This window comes from Aquarana catesbeiana, linkage group LG11 (assembly GCF_042186555.1).
Source record: "Aquarana catesbeiana isolate 2022-GZ linkage group LG11, ASM4218655v1, whole genome shotgun sequence".
Taxonomy (NCBI): Eukaryota; Metazoa; Chordata; class Amphibia; order Anura; family Ranidae; genus Aquarana; species Aquarana catesbeiana.
The window spans coordinates 166,990,311-167,006,856 of record NC_133334.1 but is presented as its reverse complement, the minus strand read 5'-3'; the positions used below and the strand labels follow the sequence as shown (position 1 = coordinate 167,006,856).

The window sequence follows — 16,546 nt, the reverse complement described above, 5'->3', positions numbered from 1 at the left end:
CTACAAGTCCAATCATACTTCTGCCTGTGGGAGTTATGCCTGTAACTGTCTGCCTTTCAATGTCTCATGGGACTTGTAGTTTCGGAACAGCTGGAGGGCCGCCAGTTGAGACCCCTGCTTTAGACAGTCTGACTCTGTCATTCCTGAAGGTCCCTGCAGGGGGCAGTCTGCTTCTTGTTCCAGCATTGCCAGGTGGATTTGACTGCTCATCATCTAAGCCATCCCAGCACACTTACCAGCTAGCCTGCAAAAATATATATATATAAATAAATAAATTGACCTGTCTAACAATTCATGTTAAAAACAGGGGGTTTTCTTTGCACACATTTGCAAATATATGCATAAGCTGCTGCCAATGTTCCTCTGTTTACTGTGGTCCTAACTCCTATTATTTTCTAGTCTTTAAGGTTAGAGCACATATACAGCAGTGGATAGATTAAGGGCAGGTTTGCCTGAAGGGAGCCCACCCCTCTTTAAAGGTACAGGGATGCACAGGATGCCCAATAAGAGCAAAATGGCAGCTGAAGGCACCCAGTGCGTCCCCGCAGCAAATTCAACCAAAAGTGGCAACCACCCCAACCTATAACTATCCTTTTGAAGTACGGTGCACATAGAAGAGCAATGAACATCACAAACAACGATTTCCCAGAACACTTACCAGCTAGCCTACAAAAACAAATTTAACCCCTCCCAATTAATGTTAAAAACGGAGGGTTTGTTTGCACACATTTGAAAATATATGCATAAGCCGCAGTGCCTACGCCAAGGCCTAACTCTATAATTTTCAGAGTCTCCCAAGTTGGAACACATAGTGGTGGATAGATTATGTGCAGGTCTGCCTGGAGGCAAATTCAACCAACTGTAGAGCATTGTAATGTGCCTTTAACCGCTTCGCACCCAGCCAATGTACATAAACGGCAGGGTGGGAACGCAGTGGCGCAATCCTGTGATCTTCTGACACAGTCAAACACAGATCGGGATATGGGCGTTGTTATTGGCCCTCCTGATCACGTAATGGCTGTGTCCAATCACAGCCTTCACAGTGTAAATCGAGAAACAGCCTTTGTCTCGGCAATCCCCACTGAGCTCAGTGAGAGCTCAGTTCGAGGGGGGGAGCGGGGGATGCTGCAGATTATGCTGACAGCTCTATGTGTAAATGAGAATTTTACACAGGGAGCTGTTGCAGATCACACACCCACATAGTACACCAAGCACCACTATCCCTGTCCCCATGAACATCTGTACCAGTGCACAAAAACATCTGCAATAGTGTTCCATTGCAACATCAACATCTGTTCGTGTCTGCCAGTGGATGATCAACATCTGTCATAGTGTACAAGTGCACAAAAAAATCTGTCAGTGTACCAGTGTTCCACCAATAAATAAATAAAAACACATGAAAGTGCCCCTGTTGTCCCATGTTTGCGTGCAAAGGTGAACGCACACGGTACCGTATGCATAAACGGCGATCACTCTACACATGGAAGGTATCCCCGCGAACGTCAGAGCGAGAGCAATCATTCTACCACCAGACCTCCTGTGTAACTTTAAACTGGTAACCAATAAAGGCTTATAAAGCGTCGCCTATGGAGATTTTTTAAATATCGAAGTTTGGCGCCATTTTACAAGTGCGCGCAATTTTAAAGTGTGACCTGTTTGGTAGCTATTTACCTGGTGCAACACTATATTTTACATTTTACCAAAAACTTGGGTATTCTATTGTCTTTGTGTGCATTGAAATTTGTTAAAATATTTTTATGCATTTGTGTGTAAAATTGTGTTTCAAATTTCAAAACCCACTATTTTATTCTCTAGGGCCTCTGCCACAAAAAAAATCTAATATTTGAGGGTATCTAAGTAAGTTTCTAGCAAAAATACTGATTTTTTTTTTTTTTTTTTACAAAAAGCTTCAGAATGCCTGGTCTTGAAGTAGATAATGGCTGAAGGTGTTCCTTGGATGTTGCACCACTCTATGTGGCCAGGCTGTGAAAAAGTCTCACATGTGGTATCGTCATACTCAGGAGGAGTATCAGAATGTGTTTTGGGGTGTAGTTGCAAGTATGTCTATGCCGTATAACTTGTTAATATAACATTAATGTGGAAAAAAACCCAAAACTTCATTTTCCAAGGAGATGTGGGAAAAAAATACAACTTCAAAAAACTCGCTATGCCTCTTACTAAATACCTTGGACTGTCTACTTTCCGAAAAGGGGTCATTTGGGGGGGTATTTGTACTGTATTGGCATGTTAGGGCCTCAAGAAATGTCAGTACATCAGGTGTGATCAATTTTCAATGATTGGCACCATAGCTTGTAGACTCTATAACTTTCATACAGACAAATAATATACACTGATTTGGGTTAATTTTACCAAAGAAATGTAGCAGTATACATTTTGGTCAAAAGTTATGAAGAAAAATTACTTATTTGCTACATTTTATAACAGAAACTAAAAAAAAACCCAATTTTTTTCAAAATTTTTGGTCTTTTTGGTGAAGCGCTATTTGTGTGAAAAAATGATCGAGATTTCATATGGGTAAAGTGTTGCATGACTGAGTAATTATCATTCAAAGCGTGACAGCACTGAAAGCTAACATTGGACTGGGCAAGAAGTGGGGTAAAAGTGCCCAGTATTGAGGTGGTTAAGGAAGGGTGGGGCTATTTTTTTGCTTGCACATGATTGGATGATGGAAGTTAGCACAACTTCACCTCATTCACTAAGCTAAATGGATTTTGTCTTTTCAAATAGGTTTTTATTTAGCTTTGTCAGTAAGGTGAAGCTGTGTTGACTCGATCATTCAATCAAGTCTAATCATTCAATAAAGCAAAAATCCTGCTATTTTATTTTATATATATTGTTATAATTATGAGTTTTTCTTTTTTGCAAAGTGAATTTATTTTTTCGTACCTCATTTACTAAGATAAATGAAAATTTGCTTTGCAAAGTGGGAGAACCTCTTAAGTAAACCAGGGTCAATTATTGCTGGTCCATTCTTATTTTCTACCATATTTGTGTTGATTCGGGTAAAAGTTTTACTCCTTTATTCCCACATTTTGTCATGTTACCTATTCTTGTCTTCTCAACCAACCAATAAATGTGCTTAAAAAATATGATAAATAAATTGGGTTGAAATTGTATTTATGCGAGGGGGGCAGGAGGCAGAGCCTAGCAGAGCAGACATGCATTGTTAGAGCTCCACACCGCTGAGGAGAGAAGAGAAGGACAAAGCGAGGCCTGCAGGCTCAAAAGGTATCCATTTGAACCTTTTTACCCCAGGGAACAAACTGTGAAAGTTTGGGCAGGAAATATGGTACTGGGAGGAAGCCGTGGCAGAAATAAAAATCACCTCACAAAGAGCTCACAGGCACTCACTGCAGCTGAAGCAGCTCCAGTCACCTCACAAGATACAGCACCAGGGCGCTCTCACAGACAGAAAATGTCACAGCAAGACTCTCCATTTGAGTCAGATACAGAACAAATCCTCTCACAAACTTCTCCACAAGCCTCCTCAGCATCCCCAGTAATATTATTACAATTTGAAAAGATGCTTCATAAGGCTTTAAAACAAACCTCAGACCAAATAACAAAAAGCCTAACCAAAGAAATAAGAGAGCTGGGAAACCGCACCGCAGCCTTAGAAATAAAAATGGATGAAATTGAAATTACAACCCAAGAAAATATAACAGAATTGGAACAATTAAAAAAAGAGAATTTAATACTTTAAACTAAGCTCGAAGATTACGAAAATAGAGCCAGACGTTCAAACTTGCGCATAAGGGGAATACCTGAAACTGTGACAGACCTGCAATCTACTATTACTGCTCTATTACAAGAACTAAAGCCAGATATCCCTACGTTTAGAACTGGACAGAGTACACAGAGCCCTCACAGCCAAAAAGAAAGATGGACCCCCACGTGATATAATCACAAAATTTCATTATTACAGAACGAAAGAACAAATACTAATTGCTGCAAGAGAAAAAAAGGAACTTAATTTTCAAGGACACAATTATCAAATTTTTGCTGACCTATCCCAACTTACTATTACTAAAAGACGATCCATGAAACCCCAACTAATGGAACTGCAACGCCACAACATTATGTATCAATGGGGCTTCCCCTTTTCAGTCAGATTTAACTACCAAGGTACAATTTACAGAAACAGATCAGCAGATGAACTACAACAAACCCTTTTAAAATTAAATCTGACAGAACCCACAAGCAGCAACACTCCCACACGCAGAAGAATGGCATCATCTTCACCTTCAGACAGCACCCAGAAAATATCAGAACAAAATGGGAATCATCATTCTCACAAAAGAGGCCATTATGCCACATCATCCATGGACCAAGAAGATTCAATGGACTGACATCCTAATTCCTGATATCTCTTCATTTATTATACTAAGAGATGGTTCTCTATAAAAAACCTGTATTTATAACTGAATGTAACTGCATTCTGATAGTCACACACTGTGTGGGATCATGTTACATTCCAGTTATATTTCTTATTACTTCTGATTCATATAGCCTTAGAATATATAAGTGAAATAAGGAAATTCTTGTTCAGTTATATATTATCAGGTAATAACAATAGATTTATTACTTTTTAGGACAAATATGTTCAATAATCCAGAAGTAATGGAAGCTTTTTCTTTCTTTTCTTAAAACAAATATATTATTACCTAACTAGTTCCTAGAATTATGTTTTTGTTTATTCTAATCTGAAGCAATACAACCTCAATTTTATGAGTTAACATATCTAAACAGTTACATATGAATAAAATATGTAATTGTTTACTCTAAAAGGGTTAAAATCCCAAAATAATTCAAACTATCTTCATCAATACCAAAGTTATTAACAGTACCTTTCTAACTGAATTATTTAGCCCAGGGCAAGACTAACCATATACAACCACCCTGGAATAAACAATTTCAACAAAAACTATATTCTGCACTCCAATTAATGAAACATCATTTTGATGTCTTTTGACATAGCACTTCTCTCCTGTAAGCGGAAGATCCGTGTACCCCCATTAGCCCTCCTCATTCTCCCAACCATATTATGTGGGAGTGTGACGAAGGCACTTATTCCCCTGAGAGAGATATTTATTCTCTTTCACGGGTAAATTGTGATTACTTGCAAAAAATAATTTATACAATGTATCATCTAATCTCATAGGTTTTTTCTTTACTCTTTACTCCAGAATTCACTGGTTTCTTTTTCTTTTCTATTTCTATCTATTCATCTCTTCAGTCCACACAGGTTGATCTGCGCAGTCAGCTCTGCATAACAAAAAGTAAGTCAAAACTATTTGATCTGTTGCCATGGCACCACTGAATATACTTTCCCTGAATGTTCAGGGAATAAATGTCCCTCAAAAAAGGACCAAAGCCTTCCGTACTTTCCATAACAAGAAGGCTCACATAGTATGCCTCCAAGAAACACACTTCACCAAAGATTCTACTCCAAAATATATTTCTCCTTTTTATCAACAAATTTACACGGCTTCTGCCTGTACCAAGCAAAGGGAAACTCTAATTGCATTTCACCGATCCACACCATTCACCTTATCATCAGAAATTAAAGACCCAGAAGGTAGATACCTGATACTCATGGGTTATATAATGGATACAGCAATCACGGTGATTTCCTACTACGCTCCTAACAAACAACCTACACCATTCCTCTCACATATATTACAAGTGATTAATACACACAAAATAGGAACAGTGATAATGTGTGGGGATTCAAACCAGGTCCTCCTCCCATTTCTAGATAAATCACCTTTTACACCATCCAAAATAACCTCTAGATTACCTTTTTCTCAACTTCTTTCCAAATACAATCTGGTAGATTCGTGGAGAGAAAGTAACCCAATGAAAAAGAAATTCACTTATTTCTCGCACCCCCATCAAACCTTCACCAGAATAGATCATATTTTTCTAACAATAGGAATGATACCAGAAATTATTGCATCAGATATAATTCCGATTCCGTGGTCTGACCATAATGCAGTATACACTACTATAGCCTCAGCCATACCAAAAGCGCATGACCCAACGTGGTACTTACCGGACATAATGCTCAAACACCCACTACATCAGATGGCCATTGAACAAGCTTTAAAGGAATACATATCAATTAATAATACAACAGACATCTCCCCAATAACACTGTGGGAAGCTCATAAGCCTGTCTTGCGTGGTACAATACAAAGACAAATGGCACTATTTAAACGGGAACGCAAAATTCTAGCAAAAAAACTAGAACTCAATTTTAATGCAGCCTACATATCATTTCAAGATAATCCATCTCAGAGTACAAAATCTCATCTGGAAAAATCTAGATTGGAATACGATCTATTTCTCAGTTGATAAATCCCTCAAACGCTCCAAACACAATTTCTACATGAATACAAACAAACCAGGTACATATTTGGCTCGGGCATTAAATTCAACTAACAAATCTTTCAAACCACAAATACGTTTGAAATTATCAAAAAATGTTTACACTTGTAATCCAGTTAAAATAGCCCATAAATTTCACTCACATCTCGCAACTTTATACAAGACAAACAATGAATTTAATCCTACAGAGGCTGAATCCTTCTTCTCAAAAATAACCTTACCTGAGTTATCTCAGAATCAAAAAAGTTTGGATGAGCCTATAACTATAGATGAAGTTGCTAACGCCATAAAAGACCTAAAACTTAACAAAAGACCAGGCCCAGATGGCTACTCGGCTTTATACTATAAAACATTCTCAGAAATACTCTCTCCCATTCTCACTGAAACTTTTAACAAACTTCTAGATGGACATTCTTTTCGGCAAGAAACACTAATGGCAATTGTTTGTATGATCCCAAAACCCCTTTCTGATGATACTTCCTGTGTGAATTATCGGCCTATCTCTCTGTTAAACCTCGATATTAAATTATTAGCAAAAATAATAGCAAAACGCCTCAATAGCATTATAGGAAAATTAATACATAGAGATCAAGTAGGCTTCATGCCAAATAGACAGGCAGGCGATAATATACGCAGGGCAGTGTTATTGGCACATATTGCTAAAAAACGGAAAATCCCTTTATGTTTTCTATCTCTCGATGTTAAGAGGGCATTTGACACAGTATCCTGGCAATATATGCAATATTCATTACAAAAATGGGGTTTTGGACCCCACTTTTTAACATGGATCAAAGCATTATATAATAAACCCAAAGCCTATATAAAATATGCTGGATACAAATCTGAAGCCTTTAATATCGAAAGAGGTACCCGACAGGGTTGCCCATTATCTCCCTTATTATTTGCCCTTATACTCGAACCCATGGCCCAATACATCAGAACAAACCAAACTATAACTGGCATTGAAGTAGGAGGTATTACACACAAATTATGTATATTTGCAGACGATATATTACTTTTTCTATCATCACCACAGGTCTCTGGTCCTAACTTAATACCAGCTCTTGATGGATTTGCAGCCCTATCCGGCCTTATGATTAATCCTAAGAAATGCCTAGTGCTTAATATTTCACTCACAAACATGGAATTGATCCCGGCTAGGGCTGCACTCCCATTCACATGGGCAGAAAAATCAATCCCATATCTTGGAATTCATTTAACAGCATCTCATTCTGACTTATTCTCAACCAATTATCCTCCTGTATTAAGACAGATCACAAATCTAATAAAACAATGGTCGCAACTTCCTTTATCCTGGATAGGGAAGATTAATGCAATCAAAATGACTATTCTACCCAAATTGCTTTATCTATTCAGAGTCCTCCCTATTCCAATTCCTTCCTATTTTTTGAGAATAGTACAAAAAAGAGCAACTTCGTTTATATGGGGCTCTTCTAAACCACGTATACCTATACACACACTACATCTTCCCAAAAATAAAGGAGGCCTGGGATACCCTCATTTTACTAACTACTACAGAGCAGCACATTTGGCCAGTCTGTCCAAATACCATGCAAAACAGGAAATCCCATTATGGGTATTTATAGAGGCTTCAGAAAATGACCCTCTATCAATATCAAATTTATTATGGCTTGATCCTAAAGACCGCTTTAAAATTCATAATCCCATAACTAAACACTTCTTATCTCTCTGGGATAAACTAAAAACCAAATATCAGTTACAATCTCCACACAATCCTCTCCTTTCTTTTATCAGAAATCCGGCCTTTTATCCGGCATGGATCTACCCAAATTCTTTTAAAGCTTGGACAACATCAGGCATTCAGACACTAAATGACTTCATAGCATCTAAATCATTCCTTTCATTCCCATCGCTTAGAGAAAAATATGATCTACTCTGAGATATTTAGATATCTCCAAGTCAAAAATTTCTATACACCATTCCTAAAGGGGGATACACCATTATCCCAATTATCCATTTTTGAATCAATCTGTACAAAAGATCCATTTGCTAAAGGTACAATTTCATCACTTTATAATCAATTATATGGAGTAGCAAATCTTAATAGACCCTCTTACGTTCAGAGGTGGGAGGAGGACCTGGGACGAACTTTAGAAGACACGGACTGGTCTAACATATGGCTCACATCTAAGTCATCTTCACCCAACATCTTAGCACTGGAGACAAATTATAAAGTCCTAACTCGCTGGTACCTTGTACCCGCTAGAGTGGCAAAATATTCACCTAATACCTCAGCTCTTTGTTTTCGAGGATGCCCAAAAATAGGCACATATTTACACATATGGTGGACGTGCCCAGTAATCCAAACCTTCTGGAAGGAAGTCTTTGTGATTGCATCTAAAATATTTAAAAAAATAATACAACCAGATCCATATTTAACTTTACTTAATCTAAAACCAGAATGGTTAACACTCTCTCAATTCAAACTTATGATCCAACTAATAACGGCTGCAAAACAAACAGTGGCCAAGGCATGGAAATCTCCTACATTGGTACTAGCAGAAACAATTCACAGAATGAATAATACAATGTCCCATGCTAAGATGGTAGCCATCGATCAAAATCAAATTCCAAAATTTGAAAAACTTTGGCATCCTTGGATAAAACAACAGTTCCTGTCAAACTTCAATGACTCTGTCCTGTTGCCATGGTAACAGATTAAATGACTTACAGAGACACCCATTCTAAGGCTTCAAAGAGAACTAAAAAGAATAATAAACTGACGAGTGGGACAACCTTGTGGACCATACCTCTACCTTTCAACCCTTTTTCTTCTTTCTCTTTCCTTTTCTCCACCTTACGATTAAAGCTCATTATCAGAATTTATTTGACCTATATACACTCTACTTGTAAACAATATGTATGGTAGGTATAAATCATTTAAATACCTACAAAAGTAATTAAGGAAATGATATATATCTTTAATTTAATTTAGGTTTACGTGAACCCAATGTTTAATATTTGAAATTTCATGATATTTACCTATATAAACCCTACTGTAAAACAATGAGCTTACTTTATAGATCCTTGTAAACTTACTTTATGTATCTTTATAACATTGTATACTCAATAAACTTCTTTTGACAAGGAAATTGTATTTATGCTGATAAAGATGAAACCTACAATATTGCTGGAAGTGTCCAACTGTTACAAAAAATATTGCACACTGTGTATCCTAGGAGATAAGGATAGTAAGAGACATCCATGAAGAGTTTACAAAAACAAGGGTAATTGTGATTTATTATTTCACAATATGTTTAACTGCCTGTCATTCTGGAACTTTGATTATTTTTTAATAGTAGTAGTAGTAGAAAGTGGAGGGAGCTTAGAGGAACAATGACGCATTCAGAAATAAATAGGTGTGATTTAGTGAGGTTAGCTAAAAGGAGCCAGAAAGTAACCACATCTATTTGAAAGTATTACATATCTGTAAAAAGTAAAGCTATGTGGACTAGTTTATGCTAGGTTTCTAGGCAAGCCCAGAGCTTCCAGACAAATTTGATTTTACTGTGAAGGGTTTCTTTTATAATGTATGAGTAAAAGCTGTCTATTAATTAAATCAAATTTTGCTTTGTTTATAACCCACAATTTTTAACTTGTATTTGCGGTCTTTTTTTAATTTACTTTTAAGGCTGGAATGGTATTACATTATCGGGCACCGCTACTGCCTCGGCAGAAATCTTTTATCCCGCCACAAATTCCAAATCCATTTGTCCATGAAATCAATCTGACATTCACTGATAAGATACGGGTAAGAACAGAATGTGTATTAACGTCTTTGCCACTTTCATTTTTAAACTTTGGGACATACCAATAAGCTCAGTATTTTATGTTCTGTATATCAAGTCCAGAGGACATCAGTTCCTTTGAATACAGCAGCTTAATTGTGCAAATGCATATTACTTTTTCTTCTTCTTTTCTCCCTTATAATGGTCATTTTGATATTAGAGATGTGGTCATGTATATTCAGGATCATATCCTTACAGTATGAATTTTTTTATCATGGACTGTTTTTCTCTGCTTGAACATTTTAGCATTTTTTTAAGCTCCTAGAAGCTATTCTGAGCATTTTTTTTCTGCTCCTTGAAGCTAAAAGTTTTATCCTATGTGTTCATGCACACTACTTTATGCTAGAAGTATTTTTCAAGCTTCAACAATAAGACTCCGTTCACATCTAGGCAAAAAAACACCTAACAAGAATCCCATTCATTTCAATGGCCCCTGTTCACATCTGAGCGTTCTGTTGCCTAAAGCGAAATGCCTGTCCCTTAAAAAAAGTACACGAGCTTCTTTTTTGGGAGATTACTGGTGTTTTACTGCCTTCTACATTGGCGACCTTTTGAACTTCAAAACGCCTGTACAAAAACGCTGCAAAAACACCCAAAAAATGCCTGTAAAATAGCAATGCCTAGATATGAGCTTTAGGAGCAGAAATAAATAGTTTTGTGCCTGTGTTACCTTAATATTTTTTTTTTTTTTTAACAGAGAATTTTTTTATTAAACAAATCAGCATTACAATACTAGAAATTAGTACAATCATTAGGGTGAGAATAGTAACAACAAGATTTTCCCTTAAGCAATATCCACTACTTATCAGATGTTCCAGTTGTGCAAATGTCAGAAATTACACTCAACGATACTCCTCGTGGCATCATAACACCATAAACTCTTAGATAAGATGAGGTAAATAACCCAATATTCAATCAATCCTGATAGGGGTGATGGGGGGGGGGGGGGGGATAGGGGGGGAGAAGAAAAAGAGGGGGGAAGGGGATGAAGGGAAACGGGCACGAGAAGAATAGACGGGAGACATAGAATGTCCTCTACTATGTTTCACGTCCTACCTATGGGGTAGGGGGTTCAGGATCTCCGGAGGCATCCACCCAGGATGACCAGATTTTATCAAACTTCCCCGGGCATTGCCTACTTTCATACGTTAATCTATACAGGGGGAGTACCTTATTCACCGACCTTATCCACGAGGCTAGAGTAGGAGGCTCCACCAGTTTCCATCGCAGTAGAATTTCCCGCCTGGCGTAGTACAATGTGAAGGTTAGACACAATTTACTATACCTATCTCCCTCAACATCCTCTAGATGACTGAGCAATAGTATTTGGGAATCCACCGGCAAGTTTGAGCCTATGACGTTACTCAGTGTAGAGGCCACTGCCGACCAGAAGGGTCAGAGTTTGGGACAAGACCAGACCATGTGCCAAAAAGTGCCCACCTCCTGCCTGCATCTCTGACAGTTGGGATCTCTTTGATGGTAGATGCGCGCTAATCTCTGTGGGGTGAAATACGCTCTGTGTAGGAACTTAAATTGTATAAACCTGTCTTTTGCAGCGATCATGGATGGAATGTAGGAGATTAAACACTCCTTCCACTCCTCCTCATCCAAAGAGGGAATATCAGCCCTCCACTTCTCCCAGGTTTTAGTTAGTTTAGCATCATACTCCACTGTAAGGTATAGGTATAGTGTTGAGAGAGGCTTACCCATCACACTGGAAGTCAAGAGCCATTCAATGGAGTCTGGTTCCAGAGTGAGGGGGGCAGGGAACTGAGCCTCAAAGGCGTGCTTCAGCTGCCAGTATCTGAATTGGAAGGAGGATGGAATAGCAAAGGATTGCCTCAGGGCTTGGAAAGTCATAAGCCTGCCATCCTTAACTATATGTTTTAGTGTAAGGATTCCCTTTTTTGCCCAGAAAGAGGGGTCTGGTATAGTGTAAAAATGGGGGAGCATAGGATTGCCCCATAGGGGCATGTGAGGTGAAATGTAGTTGGGCTTCCCATATATTTTTCTAGCCTCCTGCCAGACCCTCACAGTGGTTCGCATCGGAGTTGTCATGGACAAGCTGGCCCTGAGACCACGAAATGGGAAATTGCTCAGGGCAGCAAAGGAACCAAGAATGGCTGCCTCCAGAGTGACCGCCAGATTCTGCGTGGGCTGGGAGAACCACCACCGAATCGTGACCAGGACCGCTGCCCAGTAGTAGATTTGAAAGTTCGGTAGCGCCAGTCCCCCCCCCCCCGAAAGTGGGAGATATAATATCTGCTTGGCCACCCTGGGTGGCCTCCCAGCCCAGACAAAGTGTATCAGCAGACTCTCCAGCCTTCGGAAAAAAGATAGAGATATTTGGGAAGGAAAATCATTTTTAGCAAATTTACTCTGCCAACAGGGGTCAATGGAAGGGAACGCCAGGCAGCACACTTATCCATAAGCTGTGTCATGAGTGGGCGCAAATTGTTGTCCATGTAGTCCTGGACTTTACCGCTAATTTTAATTCCCAGGTATCTGAAGTCATCCACCCACTTAAGCTCTGGGTGTGGTGTCCTAGGTGTCAAGGGATGGAGCGGAAAAAGAACCGATTTATCCCAATTAATGCGAATCCCCGAGTACCCACCAAATCTGTTAATGGGATCGAGCTCAGTCTGCAAAGAGGACGACGCATCCGCTAGATAAAGCAGAGCGTCGTCCGCGTACAGTGATAACTTCTCTTCAATGGGACCCACCTGGAGTCCCCTCACCCCAGGGTCGGCCCTCAACAATATAGCCAGGGGCTCCATCGCCAGAGCAAATAAACCCGGGGAGAGGGGACACCCCTGTCGCGTGCCACGAAACAGTTGGAACTTTTCCAAGAGGCATCCATTGGTACGTATTCTAGCTGAGGGGCCATGGTATAGCATGCGGATCCATTTCGTGAAACCCGGGCCAAACCCAAATCGCGAGAGCACTTCCCATAAGTAGCCCCACTCGGCGGAGTCAAGTTACCTTAATATTTATTTAATACTGTATATGTAATTACTTACTTTTGTTTTAATTATTTCCTTAATAAAACTTAATGCTCTTATGGCTGTTGCGGGGTGCGGGTGATGACAAAGGAATTGATGTATTTAGATATGGATATACACAGCTACTGTATGTAAAGAGATTGGTTTAAAACCTAATGATTGTAATTGTATTGGGACTTGTTTATTGTGCGCCTTGGTGTGTTTTTGCAGGGACATATACAATGTTGCTCCTTTTTATTTTTATTGTGGTTTGATTTATATTAATTGGTGTACAAAATGGTTATATTGTAGCAATGTTATATGGTAAGCTATATGGATGGGGGGGGGGATACAGACAGCAATAAATAGCAGACATTTTGAAGTTATATAGTTACATAGGTAGTCAGGTTAAAAAAGGACACAAGTCCATCTAGTTCAACCAATAAAAGGGGGGAAAAAAACAAAAAAAACCCAAAAAACACACAATCCCATATACACAATCCTATACCCACGGTTGATCCAGAGGAAGGCAAAATAAAAACAACAAAGCATGATCCATTTGCTCCAGCAGGGGGAAAAAATTCCTTCCCGATCACTGATGAGAGAAAAACGGATATTCCCTGGATCAACTTTTTACCTATACATGTTAGTATCCAGTTATATTATGTACATTTAGGAAAGAATCCAGGGCTTTTTTTTAAAGCAAGCTACTGAGCTAGCTAGAACCAGCTCTTGATGGAGTCTATTCCACATTTTCACAGCTCTTACTGTGAAGAAACCTTTCTGTATTTGGAGATTAAATCTCTTTTCCTCCAGATGTAAAGAGTGCCCCCTTGTGCTCTGCGATGATCTTAAAGTGAATAACTCAACACCAAGTTCACTATATGGTCATTTATGTATTTATACATGTTGATCATATCCCCCCTTAATCTCCTCTTCTCAAGAGAGAATAGATTCAGTTCCTCTAATCCATCCCCATGGCTGAGCTCCTCCATGCCTTTTATCATTTGGTTGCCCTTCCTCCAGTTCTCCAATATCCTTTTTGTGAACCTTGGGGTACACATTAACTACTACTCTATGCATTTGGTCTTTTAGCCAGGTTTCTATCCATTTACAAACTGATCTTTCCAAGCCTTTAGACTTTACCTTACACATTAGCCGTGTGGGGAACTGTGTCAAATGCTTTTGCAAAATCCAAGTATATCATGTCCACAGCCACCCCTCTGTCCAAGGTTTTACTTACCTCCTCATAAAAATAAATAAAAAATAATCAAATTTGTCTGACAACTTCTGTCTTTCATGAATCCATGCTGTCTGTTGCTTAAAATACTTTTTTTTTCTAGCAAGATCTCCCCTATGTGGTCTTTTATTAAACCCTCCAGTCTCTTCCCAACTATAGAAGTTAAACTAACAGATCTATAGTTACTTGGTAAAAAGACTGTAATCCCTTTTTAAATATAGGCACCACATTGGCCTTACACTAATCCAGTGGTACCATTCCAGTCATTAAAGAGTGCCTAAAAATTAGAAGCAATGGTTTTGAAATGTCAGACCTCAAATCTTTTAGGATCCGTGGGTGTATGCCACCTGGTCCAGGTGCTTTATCCACCTTTATTCTGTCTATATATGTTTGGACCATATCACTTTTGAGTCATTGTGGATCATTTGGAGCTGTGTCAATGCCATCCCCATTATGGACATGAGCTCCCCCATGGTCCTTTGTATACACAGAGCTGAAGAAAGTATTTAATACATTTGCCTTCTCTTTGTCCCCAGTCACCCACTCTAGATTATTTTGTAAAGGGCCTACATGCTCAGATCTGACCTTTTTACTATTAATATATTTGAAGATATTTTTTTGCGGGTTTGTCCTATTATCTTTTGCAATCTGTCATTCATTTTTAATTTTTGCGTCCTTGATTTTCTTTTTACATAACCGGTTTTCTTCCCTCCAACATAATGCTGCTATTCTTTTATTTTAAGATTCTAAAACTTGGTATTGTTTTTTAACCTTGTTAAACTATACCAGTTAGGGTCAAGGGGTTGAGATTTCTATGTTCTTCTAGTTGTTAACAGAGACCAAGATCAACCTGATTTATGAAGCTTCGGTGGTAGTTATGTGCAAAATGAATTAACAGTTAATTTGCTGGAGCATAGTTACCTTCAGTTTTTACCATTTATAGTATTATTTTTAGTATTTATTAGGCCTTGAAATGATCATTTATTGCTTGTCTGTCAATGGCAAATTTCAAATAACTGCACTAAATTTAATGAAAAAATGATTTTTAATGATTTGGTATCTGTTATTGCTGGCAACTGCAATTCACATTGCAGCTTCCCAAACATCATGAAAACTGAACTTTGATTTATTTTTAATATAAATTTATTTAAAGCAATAGACTAAAATGCAGAACCATGAGTTTTCATATACTTTAACAAATGGTAAATCCACAGATTCTCATAACCTTATATATTACGCATCAAAAACTTTTGACCTCAATAACAATAATACATATCCAATAGAAAAATTATTGCATTTACCTACTACATCTACTCGGCTCTGTGCTTTTCAAAAAGGAAAAAGAAGAAAAAAATGACCACCTAATCAGGAATATTCTATATAGTACCAAGGATAAATGTGTGTTTCTTGTGGAGATGAATTGCAGAGCCACAACTTGTTTTTTACATATTTTTTGGAGAAACCTAAAAAAAAAAAAAGAAGAGAGTGGGAACCAGAAAGAAAATACACAATAAGCAAAGCAAAGGATAGCCACTTGCCGACCCCATAACTTACTTATACAGCAGCAAGGCAGGTCTCCTGCGCCAAGTCACACACTAGGTAGGCGCACCGGCCCGGCGGGGCTGTGCTTCGACACCGCACCAATCAGTCTTCAGGTCCAAGCTAATGATTTTTCCTGACGCCACCATGGCAGCATACTAGTGATAGGCTCCGCCTTTCTCCCCTCCCTCAGGACCAATGAAATAGCATAAATTAAAGGCCAGTTAGGCCCCGCTCCATTCTTCCTTTTGTCCTCATGCCTCCACTCACCAGTGAAGAGTAAGCAGTACTATGTTCCCCCCTCTGTCTCCAGGCAGCTGCCGACTGGGTTAAGCCTCTCCCAGTACGAAGTCCCAGTATCAGGCTGCTAAAAGCACCAGAGTAGTTTGGGAGCTCCTTCTGTGGGTCTCGATGGAGCTGAGCAGTTTTTCCTCTTTAGGAATGAAATCTGCCTTTAAGGTTGGTGTCTGCAACGCTTGTTGGGTTTGAGGAGGCCAGCTTTGCATCTTTCTTACCTTTGCCTTTGTCTCCTGTCATTTTCTCAT

The 16,546-nt window shown here is 38.8% G+C and overlaps 1 protein-coding gene across 5 annotated transcripts in view; it reads left to right on the top strand.

Moving 5' to 3' along the window:
* The window catches only part of LPCAT2 (lysophosphatidylcholine acyltransferase 2), a 521,286-nt gene that overhangs the window by 33,528 nt on the left and 471,212 nt on the right, over nt 1-16,546 (top strand). For 3 of the 5 annotated variants that reach the window (XM_073605020.1, XM_073605019.1, XM_073605018.1), the window contains exon 2: nt 10,085-10,204. The exons of the other annotated variants lie outside the window; for them this stretch is intronic. In XM_073605020.1, the coding sequence (XP_073461121.1) occupies nt 10,091-10,204 (114 nt within the window). In that variant the 5' untranslated portion in view covers nt 10,085-10,090. The remainder of the gene's footprint in view (nt 1-10,084; nt 10,205-16,546) is intronic. 5 annotated transcript variants of the gene reach the window in all.